The sequence below is a fragment of the Lontra canadensis genome, unplaced genomic scaffold (assembly GCF_010015895.1).
Source record: "Lontra canadensis isolate GAN:19392208 unplaced genomic scaffold, GSC_riverotter_1.0 scaffold2, whole genome shotgun sequence".
Taxonomy (NCBI): domain Eukaryota; kingdom Metazoa; phylum Chordata; class Mammalia; order Carnivora; family Mustelidae; genus Lontra; species Lontra canadensis.
Window position 1 is genome coordinate 49,243,747 of NW_022630996.1, and position 12,909 is coordinate 49,256,655.

The 12,909-nt window shown below is 34.6% G+C and overlaps 1 protein-coding gene and 1 pseudogene across 3 annotated transcripts in view; one reads left to right on the forward strand and one right to left on the reverse strand.

Annotated features, from left to right (window-relative positions):
- Positions 1-12,909, forward strand: part of SNX13 (sorting nexin 13) — a 132,666-nt gene that overhangs the window by 74,206 nt on the left and 45,551 nt on the right. For all 3 annotated transcript variants that reach the window (XM_032873811.1, XM_032873792.1, XM_032873801.1), the window contains exons 9-13: positions 702-785; positions 4,222-4,360; positions 4,729-4,817; positions 9,018-9,117; positions 10,523-10,716. In XM_032873811.1, coding sequence (XP_032729702.1) covers positions 702-785; positions 4,222-4,360; positions 4,729-4,817; positions 9,018-9,117; positions 10,523-10,716 — 606 coding nt within the window. The remainder of the gene's footprint in view (positions 1-701; positions 786-4,221; positions 4,361-4,728; positions 4,818-9,017; positions 9,118-10,522; positions 10,717-12,909) is intronic.
- On the reverse strand, positions 11,108-12,483 carry LOC116877218 (annotated as a pseudogene).

Consider the following 12,909-nt stretch of genomic DNA (forward strand, 5'->3'; position numbering starts at 1 on the left):
AAAATGAAAATACAAAAATACTCAGCTGAAATGATCGAGGCTTATTTGGTTGGAGATTTTATTCTGTAGTCAGTCCTGGGAGGAAGAGCAGGATTTTAGTAGGTAGGAGCATAAACAGCTATAAAAAATGGGAGGATCTATTCTAGAGAAAGATGAATAATTAACATACTGTTTTATTTTCTATTAGGAAAGATTTCAAACACAGACAAGTATAGAGAATAATACAGTAGACATTTATGTACCAACTACCCAAATTTAACCAATGTTAATGTTTTACTATAGTAGCTCTGTTCCTCTCTTGAAGGTAACTACTGTTCTAAAATTGGTGTGTATCTTTTCCTTTTGTTTTTTATTTTTATATTTCTAATATAGACGTAAGGATTCATAAATACATATGGTGCCATGTTTTGCCTTTTTAAAAATTGGTGTAAATGCTAACATACTAGAGCTACCCTTTTGTTTTTTTCCACTCAACTCTAGATGCCATTGTGGAGATATATCCAGGTTGGTATAGGTAGCTTCATCTCACTTATTTTAACTGAGGTGTATTTGTTCATCTTTTTATAAGAGTGTGTTGACTTTCGGGTTTTACGTGTATCATACCTTTCTTAAGTAACAGCATTGTGTTATTTACATTATGCTAGTGATTTGATAAATATATTAGGTTAAATTTGTTTTTGTTTTTTACAATTTTTGTCCAGGAAATTCTTGCACGAGGAATTCTTCTTCCATTAATAAATCAACTCAGTGATCCTGATTATATTAATCAATATATCATATGGATGGTATGTACTTTCTAAAATTATGACTGTTTTTAAAACAGTTTTTTTGATATTTAGAAACAGTACTTGGGGAGCAGGATGATCAAGAAATAATTTATTCAAGAAATTAGGTAAAAATATGTTTAAAGATAATCTTTGTATTTCTAGTATTTCTGTTTGCTAATATGTTGAACATGCAGCCAAATTCTTTTAAGAAGTTTGTTAATAAGATAATCCTGTTACAATTTTGGTGTTGTTACTACTTATTTAAATTAAAAAGAAAAGGATATTTTACTGCCTGAATGGATAGATGATGAGTATTTTAAAAAGTTGCTGTTTGCTTTTAAACAGAGCTTGTGGTCTGAACTACTAAAATAGCCTGTACTTTACATTTTTATACCGTATAATGGAGGAAAGTATAGTAAAAGGAACACTGGACTAAGAATGGGAGGAAGTGTGTTCTAGACTTGTTTCTGTAAGTTGCTTAGTGTGTGTGTGAGTAGCTAGTTTTCTGTAAGTCATAGCTTTCTCATCTGTCAGACGTATTAGAGGGTTAGTGATTACTAAGTTTACTGGGTCTAATTATTTTTGTGATTGATTATATATGCTTTTCCTCAATAAACTCATAGTTAAGAAAGAGTTGTAAATGGGCTATTGCTGAGAGTTCTTTGATATATGCTTCTAGATCTTTGATTCATTTTCTTCACCACAGTTGTCTTCTATTAACTCAGTCTAGCTTTCTTAGGAAAGAATTTATTGTTCTTTGTTTCTAGTAGCCATTATCAAACTGGACATTGTTTGGTGTTGTTGCTGCAGCAGTTTTTCTCTCTCCCACCAGGTTGTGGGTTACCTGCAGGCAGAAATTGTTTTGTTAGCTTTGTATTCCTAGAGCCTTTTTTGGAGGCCATACAACTGGTTCTTCATTTCCTTTGTCAATTTTTTTAGTGTCCTGTTGGGCTCTGTGAAAGCTTTAAAAACATGCATATCTGCCTAGTTAAAATTTTTGAAAATGCATATCCTTTGGTTAGGAGTTGTACTCATGAAATTTATTCTTAAGTAATAATAAGTTTGAAACAATTTATATTTAAGGACATTAATGGCAACATTGCTTTTAAAACTAAAAAATTGAAAGCAATTTAAGTGTTCTGCATGGAGGATTAGTTTAATAAGTTATGGCATATTGATAAAATAGAATACATGAAGCCATTAAAAAGAATGATGGTAGTGTATCTTGAATAATGAAAAAATGCTCATATATATATATATATATATATATATATATATTTAAAGATTTATTTACTTGAGAGAGGGAGTGTGTGAGAGAGCAAGATCATAAGTGGGGAGAAGGGGCAGAGGGAGTAGCAGACTCCCTACTAAGCAGAGAGCCTGTTGTGGGGCTTGATCCGAGGACCCCAGGATCATAGGATCATGCCCTGACAGAAGGCACTTAACCACCCAGGCACCCAAGAGGTTTATATTTTTTATATGAAAAGGATAACCAGAGGTGATGTGTGTGTAGAGAATGCTTTTTAAAAAACAAATATATAAGTAATTATATTCTTATTAATGACTGTATAATTCTGATAGTATATATACTGTTTGAAGTCTTAAGATTATGTAGGATTATGAAAGATTATGAATGTTTTAATTTTTTCTCTTGTGTATATATTGTACTTTATAGGGAGTATTAGTTATATAATAAAAAAATAATTTTTTAAAAACTAGGTAAAGAGGTAAAATTCAAAAACATTTCAGTAATGAAATAAGGGTAAATGGTATTAGGAAATGTTTTTTTAGAACACAATAAAATGGATGTTTTATACTAAACTTAATCAAGATATAGTACTGTATAATCTTATTTGTGGTACTTAATTCCCGGTACTCCCGGGATTAGGAATAATTTTTTTCCTATATATTTTTCTTCAGCTTTCAGTTTTTCTTTTGCTGAATTTATATTAACTATATAATTAAGTACATGGTGTAAACATTTGAGGGGGTGGAATTTAAAATATGCTCTAAAAGAAATTCAAACCACCATGTCTTTACTTGTTCTCCCTAGAGTTGGATTAATACTACTATTGTGTATGTGTATGATGCTTGGGTCTTTTTTCTCATTAATGAACAGGAATTGGTCCTTATTTCATTTTGCAGTATAGAATTAGAAAATATATTTAAAAGAGCAAAGTTTATCAATAAAGGATCTTTAGCCTACTTTGTTGTCTGGTTTAGTATTTTGACATTAATTATGTGGAAAACCTTGTATCCATAGGTATTATAAATATTAAAATGAGCTCAGTTCTTATTCTTAGTTCAGTTACATTAATATCTAACCATATAGTTCATTTCTATTTGAACGACAGTCTAGTAGTAACATATCTTCCTTCTATAATATGTTAGTGTTATCCAACGATAGTTTTTAAGTCATTTCTAAAGATAGTATGGATGGATTTGCATTATTCATCTCTAAATGTGTCTTTTTTTAAAAATACGAACTAATTAAGAATGAGTCTTCTCTCTTACTGTGGAATAAATTACCTCATATTGTTATTTTCAACTAGAGCAGATAAATGGACAGCTGTTTAATTGTTTCTTAATGTGTTCTTAGAAAAATCATGTCTTTAATAACCTACCTTTTTTTTTAATCATTGAAATAAAACTTGCATAAAGTGAAAGAAATTGCCGAGTAGTCTTCTGAAGTTTTGTTCTGATTTTGCACTTCCCTAGCACCAGTTGAGATCCCCCATCTCTCTGCATTCTGATGAGCATTTGTTTGGCATTGCTGTTTTGTTGTGGTTAACTTAAATATGCATGATGACTCAATGATATTGAGCATCTTTTTGTGTGCTTATTAGCTAGTTTTTTCCCAGTTCTGGACTTCTATAGTCCCCAGTTCTTCGACTCCTTATAGAGAATGTACAGTATCCCAAGTCTGCTGCCTTTTCATCGCTTCCCTTACCCCTTTAAGTTTTGTTGGCAGTCACAGCAGCTAGTCACTTTATAATATCCTCGAGTACTTTTTGTGTCTCACTTTGTTATATTTTTGATGAAGCCACACTCTGGTTAAATTCAACTCAACTCTCAACTCCCATTCCTGTTCTTAAACAGCACGTGGCTAGGGGAAAAAAACATTTAATTATGTCATCACATTGATTCTGTTCAGTTTAGGTCAGAGAACACCAGTCTTCTGTTTAAAACCCTCCAATAACTTTTCATTCCACTCAGAATGGAAGCTACCACATGTACTGTACCCTACCAGATTGGCCTTTCACTGCCACTAATCTCATCTTCTACTCCTTTACCTTTCTTTGGGACCATGAGTACAGAGGTTTTCATTTTGTGTTCTTAAAAGCACTGGGTAAACACTTGATATAAGATTCTTCCTACCTAGCATGTGGTAGACCCTGAAGATTCTTTTTTTCCTGAGTCCTTCTCCCACCTGTTTTTTAAACTTTATTTTCAGATCCGTGATTCTAATTGCAACTATGAGGCCTTTATGAACATTATTAAATTGAGTGACAATATTGGAGAGCTAGAAGCAGTCAGAGATAAGGCAGCAGAAGAATTACAGTATCTTCGATCTCTAGATACAGTTGGTGATGGTAAGTAATTCATTTAAGTACAGAAATGTGTACTTCTTTAATCATTATTCTATCTTTAAACAAAACTTTACCCAAAAGTCACTTTATGCTATTATTTATTTTCACCTTATCTAAGTCTAAATCTTACTATGTTAATATGTGTTAAGAATAAAAGTATTATAATTTTCTGAATGTGAGGCTGTTGATACTGTAATTACCTCTAAAGTAAAAATAATAGGCATGGTTTAATTTTAATTAAATAATTTCACTATAAAATTTCAGATTTTTTTTATTGTTTGTTCTGTTCATGTTAAATTACGTATATACATGTTTAAAGTATTTCATAAATAACATTAGCACTAGCTCATAATCAATTTGTTTGTATTTAGATATCAACACTATCAAGAATCAAATAAATAGCTTACTATTTGTAAAGAAAGTATGTGACTCAAGAATACAGCGATTGCAGTCAGGCAAAGTAAGTAAAGTACTTTAAAATTAATGTTTAGTTATAAATACTTTATATTCACTTAAATATCTAGCAAATGACAAGATGTGAAATATTAACTAGTGTGGCCCTCCACAAAAGGATTTGCAGAAAAAAGTATTTGTTAAAACTAAAGAGATTAAAATATTTCCTGAAAAATGCTACAGCAATTAAAGATTTTATTTATTGGTTTATTTATTCATCTTTTCATTTTTTATTAAAAATTCAACACTTACATAGTTTTATACATTGAGCGCCATTTTAGATGGACCTAATAGGCAAAAGCTCTCTCTTCATAGAACTTATGTTTTAGTTGAAGAGTCAAAAAATAAACCAATAAATAAATTATTATATAATGTTAAAAAACATGTTAAAAATAAGTAAATATAAAAAATAACAAGTAAAGCAAAGTAGAGAGATAGAGAACGTCTAGGAATGTTTTAGATAGATGCTGAGTGATTTGGTTACATTTGAGCTTAGAGAAATCTGATAGAATAATGAGAAAGTGTTGAGATTTTTTTTTTTTTTTTTAAAGAATCTTTCAGGCAGAGGTGAAATCATACGCAGAGGTCCTGAGATAGGAAGATGTTTGGTGAGTTAGAGTAGGTCAGCATGGCTGGTACAGAATGAATGAGAAAGGATGGTAGTAGTAATAAAATTGGAGAGGAACCTTAGGGATTATATCATATATGGTTTTATCTACCATAGTAAGATTTTTTAAAAATTCTTTTTTTTTTTTAAAGATTTTATTTATTTATTTGACAGAGAGAGAGATCACAAGTAGTCAGAGAGTCAGGCAGAGAGAGGGGGAAGCAGGCTCCCTCCTGAGCAGAGAGCTGGATGCGGGGCTCAATCCTAGGACCCTGAGATCATGACCTGAGCTGAAGGCAGAGGCTTAACTCACTGAGCCACCCAGGTGCCCTGATTTTTAAAAAATTCTAATTGTGATGGGAATCCGTTGGAGATTTGTGCTGGCAAGTGACATGACCTGACTTATGAGGTAAAATAATCACTTGGGGTCTTTGTGATGTTTAGATACTGTGGTAGAGTTGGCGGGAATAAGAATGGAGACTAAAAGATCATTTAGGAGACAATTGGTTTAGTCCACTGTGAGATGTCTGCAGAGGTTGTGGGAAGTAATTAGAAATTGGATGTAGTACTAACAGATTTGCTAATAGATTAAATATGGAGTGGGAGGGGGGAAGGACTCAGGGAGGATTCCTAGAATTTCTGGCCTGACTGCATGAACAGTGTTGCTATTTACTAGAATAGATAACACAGTAAAGAGGAGATTGAGAAGCGACAATCAAATTTTGGATGTTTTAGTTTGAAATCCTTATTTGACAATCATAAAGACCTGCTAGCTGGTAAGCACTGTAGTTCAAGGGGAAGGTTGGTGATGGACCTAAACTTTGAGGGTCCTTAGGATTATTAGATCTTTATTTAAAGTAAAGACACTGGATGGAGTTACCTAAGACAGTGAGTTTATGTAAGAAGATAATCAAGAACTTAGTCCAGAGGCAGTATAGTTACTAGAGTTTTAAGACAAAGTTGAAGATCTACCTAAAGAAACAGAGTAAGTGACTGGTGAAATTGAAGGAAAACCTGGGAGTGTGATATTCCAGAAGCCAATTATAGAAAGTTTTTAAGGAAGTAAGAGATCAGGTATGTCTCAGGCTGCTAATAAGTTGAGTAAGATGAAGATTTAGAATTGACCATTTGATTTGCCACCAGGAGAATATTGGTGATCTGATAATAGCATTTTGGAGTAGCAGAGAGAAACCCTTATTGGAACTGGTCCAGGAGAAAATGGAGAGAGATGAATTAGAAACAGTAATTATAGGTAGCTGTTTGGAGAAGAGCAGAGATTTGGGCCTTGGAAACAGAAAAGAGCTTTTTTTACTACCTTAGATTTCAGTATAGTCAATTTTTTTTTCTGGCTTTCTCTTTTGGAAATTTATTGTGACTCTCTGGGCTTGTAATTTAAAATGTATTTAAATTTTAAATTTCTTAAGGAATAGAAGACTGATTTTTATCAATACTGAGTTTAGTTGCTGAATTAATTACAACTCATTACTTGAGGCCTGCATTTGTCTAATACCTGAGTTTATGTGTATGTCTGTCTTTGTTTCAGTTAACTGTATTTTAAAATTATATACTCCTGCACATTCAGTATAGAAGAATATTTATTTTGAGAGCAAGAGAGCACATGAGTGGGAGCGGGTGGGGGTGTTGCTGAGAGAGAGAGAGGGAGAGAGAGAAAGAATCTTCAAGCAGACTCCCCAGAGTGTGGAGCCCAATGCAAGGCTTGCTTCTAGGACCCAGAGTAAATGTCTTGAGCTGAAATCAAGAGTTGGATGCTCAACTGATTGAGCCACCCAGGTGCCCCAATGTTCAGGAATCTTTTGATAGCAGAGCCCTTTAAAATTTAGATACCTTGTTTTGAAGCCCGTCAATTCTTTTTTGAGTCTCAAGCTTTACCTTTTTAATTAGTTCACTTGGGAAGAAAAGTCAGAATCTCCACAGAGATAAAGTTTTTTAACCGTGCCACTCATCTTGAAATCTTAGAAGGCTGTTTATCTTTTTTATTACAATAATAAAGTTACGATGAATACTCTTCTACATCTCATATGTGGAGCTGCTTCTGGGAAAGAAAGAGGTGGTAAGTTTGAAGAAAGAAGACTTAGGAGAAAACATGTGCTGGCACCAGGTTGCTTTATGCCAGACATTTTAAGTCAGTTATCTATTTATACAGTATTTATATGAAGGGAAATACTAATTAGAGAGGAAGTTTTCCCCTTTTCTCAAGTTCTTTTTCTTCTCCATTATGTATTAACTACATCTAATTTAGTATCTGCCCCTAATTAAGGCACCCTAACTTTCAGAAGAACCTTCTGATCTTTCTTCTTCTTCCTTTTTTTTTTTTTTTCTAAGATTTTATTAATTTATTTGACAGAGAACAGAGCAAGAGGGAGATGGAGCACATGAGTGGGGTTCAGGGGAGCAGAGGTAGAGGGAGAAGCAGGCTCCCCACTGAGCAAGGAGCCCAACAGGGGACTCAATCCCAGGACCCTGGAATCATGACTTGAGCTGAAGGGAAACCTTAACCGACTGAGCCACCCAGGCACCTCTGATCTTTATTTTTTAAATAGAGGATTGTGAGATAGGGATTTAGGAATACAGAGAAACTGGTGACACAGAAACATTCGGGTTTTATGGAAGAGGCTGCAGGCTTTGAAAACACTGAGTCATTCTTGGCAGCTCTGTAATCATAGGCAGTCTTTCTGATTTCAGCTTTTTTATCTCTTAAGTGAGGTGGGTGATATTTATCCAATAGGATTGTTGTGGAGAATAATGTGTAGAAAGTACATAGCACAGTGCTTGACATGTGGATTCTCTATAAATTTTTTTTGAAGATTTTATTTATTTATTTGTCAGAGAGAGAGGAGAGAGCACAAGTAGGAGGAGTGACAGGCAGAGGGAGAAGCAGGCTCCTTACTGAGCAGGGAGCCCAATGCGGGGCTCGACCCCAGGACCCTGGGATTATGATTTGAACTGTAGGCAGATGCTTAACTGACTGAGCCACCCAGGCATCTAGACTGTCTAAATTTCGAACCCATGTTTTGTTTTGTTTTTCTGTGTTTTTTCATGTGTAGGTAGTTACCTTGCTTTTTGACTTTGAAAACTAAATTTAATTTACTGTTTACGTTGTCTGAGAAGAAGCATATTTTTAATGAAAGATGGTAGAGTTTTTACTCTCTCAGGAGAAAAATTACTCTTTTGGGATATTTTCTGTTTTCTCAGTGAATAGGCTTCAGTCTGTACTTGAACATGTTGGGATTTATTTATTCTTGGACATTGTAAGCATTCCAGACATCCCCTTTAGCTCCTAAAATGTTCATTTTCATTTGGAATATGTAGAAATAGAGAATATTCGAAATTCTAGTAATTCAGAATTATTTTATAATGAAAGAAGTAAATGCTTATCATACTTTTAATGCGTATTTACTAAGCAGCTATTAATTAGGAAATTCTCTAGGCTGGGACTGTTGGGAACCCACATGAAGGAGGAAGAAAAGAAAAAACTTTATTTTTATTCCATTTTAGTTTAACATTTTTATATCTATGAAAAGATCTTTAACCTAGTGCATGAGTAGATGAAATATTGACCTGCATTTACTTTTCTCTTAGGAAATAAATACTGTGAAACTGGCAGCAAACTTTGGGAAACTTTGCACAGTCCCTTTGGACAGCATTCTTGTAGACAATGTTGCACTACAATTTTTTATGGGTAGGTAAATCTGTTTTATGAAAATAAAACAGCCCTCGAAATTTTTAATAATTGTAAATATTAATAAACTTTAAATATCTGATATTAAACATACCAAATATATCTTTCCTCCACTGTCCATTCTCTGAAGTGTTCCCTTTTTTGGAAATCATAGAGGTAGAGATTTATTTTGTTTAGAAGGAAAGAAATGCTTATTATAACTTAAATGTGCATTTGTTAAATAACTCATTTAAATTCTAGCAGATTCTATGAATTTAAATTATCTGAGAAATAGTTCTTTATCAGCAACAGACATTGTTTGTTTGTTTGTTTGTTTTAAGATTTTATTTATTTATTTGACAGAGAGAGAGAGAGAGAGAGATCACAAGTAGGCAGAGAGGCAGGCAGAGAGAGGGGGAAGCAGGCTTACCGCCAAGCAGAGAGCCCTATGCAGGGCTCGATCCCAGGACCCTGAGATCATGACCTGAGCTGAAGGCAGAGGCTTAAACCACTGAGCCACCCAGGCGCCCCCAGACATTGTTTTTAACGTTTGTATCATTTTGTGCATGAATAGGTCTTTGTTTTTATATCATTTTAATACATATAAATATTTACTAATTTTGTTAATATTATATCTGACCTTTGAACAACATGGATTTGAACTGTGCAGATTCACTTATTTATACAGATTATATTCGATAAATACAGTATAGTAATACAAATGTATTTTCCTTTGATTCTCTTAACATTTTCTTCTCTAGCTTACTTTAAGAATATAGTACATACAGAATGTTGTATGTGTTAAATGTTTATATAATTGGAAGGCTTCCAGTCAATAGTAGACTATTAGTAGTTACGGTTTTGGGAAGTCAGGAATTATACATGGATTTTTGAGTCCATGGTGAGTTGTGCCCCTGATCTAACCCGCATTGTTCAGGGGTCAACTATACATCAAAACTGCTTTTTATCTGGAGGACATTTTCAGTTAACCTCCCTGATTCTTCATTTTCATGACCAAAAATATAAATGCATGGCTTATTGAAGATCCTAATCCTTACTTTTAATATTTGTAAGAATATTAATATTATAATCAGTAATCTTTATTGAGAACAGAAGCCAAATGTTCCTGAAGTAGTTTCTTTCTGATGAAGCCTTCTGTAGTAATTTTATCTCCTAGAAATTTTATCATGAAAAATGAGATTTAAAAAAAAAATGTGTGCATCCATTTGTGTTTTCTACATAACTGTGGTCTTTTTAACCTAACCAATTTGTGATGTAAGCATTCTTCATCTTAAACATTTCTTAACAGTTTGAAAATGTAGAGTTTTAAGTCTTTGAAACTTTAATCCTTCTTAACTTGCATGGCTACATGCATCCAAAAATATGTGACATTAATATCTATGTTGTTATGGATTTTGTTTGTTAGATTACATGCAGCAAACTGGAGGTCAAGCACATCTCTTCTTCTGGATGACAGTGGAAGGATACCGAGTTACAGCCCAACAGCAACTTGAAGTTTTATTAAGTCGTCAGAAAGATGGAAAACATCAAACCAACCAAACCAAAGGTCTCTTAAGAGCAGCTGCTGTTGGAATATATGAACAGTATTTATCAGAAAAGGTGAGTCTCTGTTTTGATTAGTTTTTTTATCTTCTTTGGTAGTAACATTAGTAATATATTTTTTAAGGACACATTTATTCAGCATGATCAGACTATTACATTTAGCAATCAACAGCAAGGATGCAAAAAAAAACTACATTAAAACCCTTTGTTGGAATGCTTTATACTTTCCACAGAACAGAAACTATGATAACCTGTTATATAATTAGTCACAAATACAGTCCTTGAACTTTTTGTACATACACATGAGTATTGTCTAAAACATGTCTACTTTGAAGCAGCTAGGCCCTGCTACCCCTGTGTTTGGCTCAGTTCACAAATCTTTATAACCTGTAGTTTCCCTGTCAGCTCTCTGGCCCTCCTCTCCTGCTAAGCTGTTTCCTGGCAGTAATTAAAACCTTCTGCCACTGCTGTAGCTATTTCTGCTGCTGGAACCACCATAGCTACCTTGGCTTCGTGGTTTAGCAAAGTATTGGCCTCTACCACCATAGGGGCTAGAACTTCTGCCTCCAAAATTTGCTCCTTTCATGTGTCCAAAATTTGAGGATTGATTATTGTAATTGCCAAAATCATTACAGCATCTGCAACCTCCAAAGTTGCTTCCATCATTACCAAATCTGTGATAGCCATCCCAACTGCCACCCTATCCACCACAGCCTCGACTGCCACCAAAAACCACCTTGACCACTGAAGTTCCCTCCATCACCAAAGTTGTCATTCCCACCAAAACCACCTCCATGACCACCAGCAGTTTCCAGAACCACTTAGACCTCTTCGTGTGGATGAAGCACTAGCTATCTCTTGCTTAGATAGGGTTTTCCGTTCTTCACAGTTGTGGCCATTCAAAGTATGGTATTTTTGAATGACAGTCTTGTCTACAGAGTCATAGTCATCAAATGTTACAAAGCAGAACTCCTCTTTTTGCCACTGCTGCTGTTTTCCAATGACCACTTGCCACTTTCCAAATGCACGCGGGAGAAGAATGGGGCATGAACAAGTCAGCTTCAAGGGAATGGGAGCAAGGGTCGGCAATTGAGAAGACTGCATCCCAAAACAACTCCTCAGTCCCATACTTATTAGATACAGATAACAATCAACAAGCAAGCAAGATATGCCTGATCAAGCAGTATAGGATCTGTGGTTGAGTAAACACATTTAAAGGAATCATCTAATTAACTACAGATGATCTCTAGAGAAGGGGAGGTAACAGAAAAAAGAATCAGGCTGGGTGTTCCCAGCTGCTCGGGCTTCAAGGATGTATATCATCCTCTCCCACAGAGGCCTATTGCTGGTACATGTTCAAGTGTGTTTGGTCAGTACATTGTTCTGAGGGATGGTTACACACTGCCTCAGTCAGTCATGATCTCAGTTTCTTTGATTTTCCCCTACTGTTCAAATGTAATCTCTTAGATGATATTCTTTTGTGTCGTCTTTGATATTACCAACAAAAATCTTTTTCACAGTTAAGTGGGCACCAGGTTTTTGAGAATCTTCTCTTGAGACAGCCCTCTTTGGTTCCACAACTCTTCCATCCACCTTGTGTAGCCTTGCATTCACGGCTGCATCCACCTCCTCCACAGGGGCATATGTGACAAACCCAAAGCCTCTGGAGCCCTTGGTGTTTGGATCTCTCATTACCACACATTCCGTAAGTGTTCTGCATTGCTCAGAATGGCTCCTCAGACTCTCATCGGTTTCAAAGATCAGACCTCCAATAAAGAGCTTCTGCATCTGTTCACGCTCTTTGGGAGACCCTGACTTAGACATGATGGTGGTGGGATTGGAGACTTGAACGAAGCTTACTCAGCAGCATCCATGGGCAGAAAGGAATAATCTAACGAATGTTTCTCAGTAATAATTTTTGTAATACTTCTGAATATTCATTACTCATATTAGGCAGAACTACTTGCAAACCTTGTCTCATTTAATCTTGATAACAATCTTTTTGTATATTACTATTCTTGTGTTATAGGTAAAGAAGCTCATGTTTAGAAAATTGAATTAACTTTGCCAAGGTCATGCAAATACTGGTGACAAAGTCAAGACTCAAAGTCACACATACTCTAGATTCAAGGATACAAAAGATCGAAAGTATAAGAATGGAAAAAGATAAACGATGCATACAGTAACCAAAACAGAGCTGGAGTAGCTATCTAATATTAGACAATAGATTTTAAAATAAAAATTATTAAT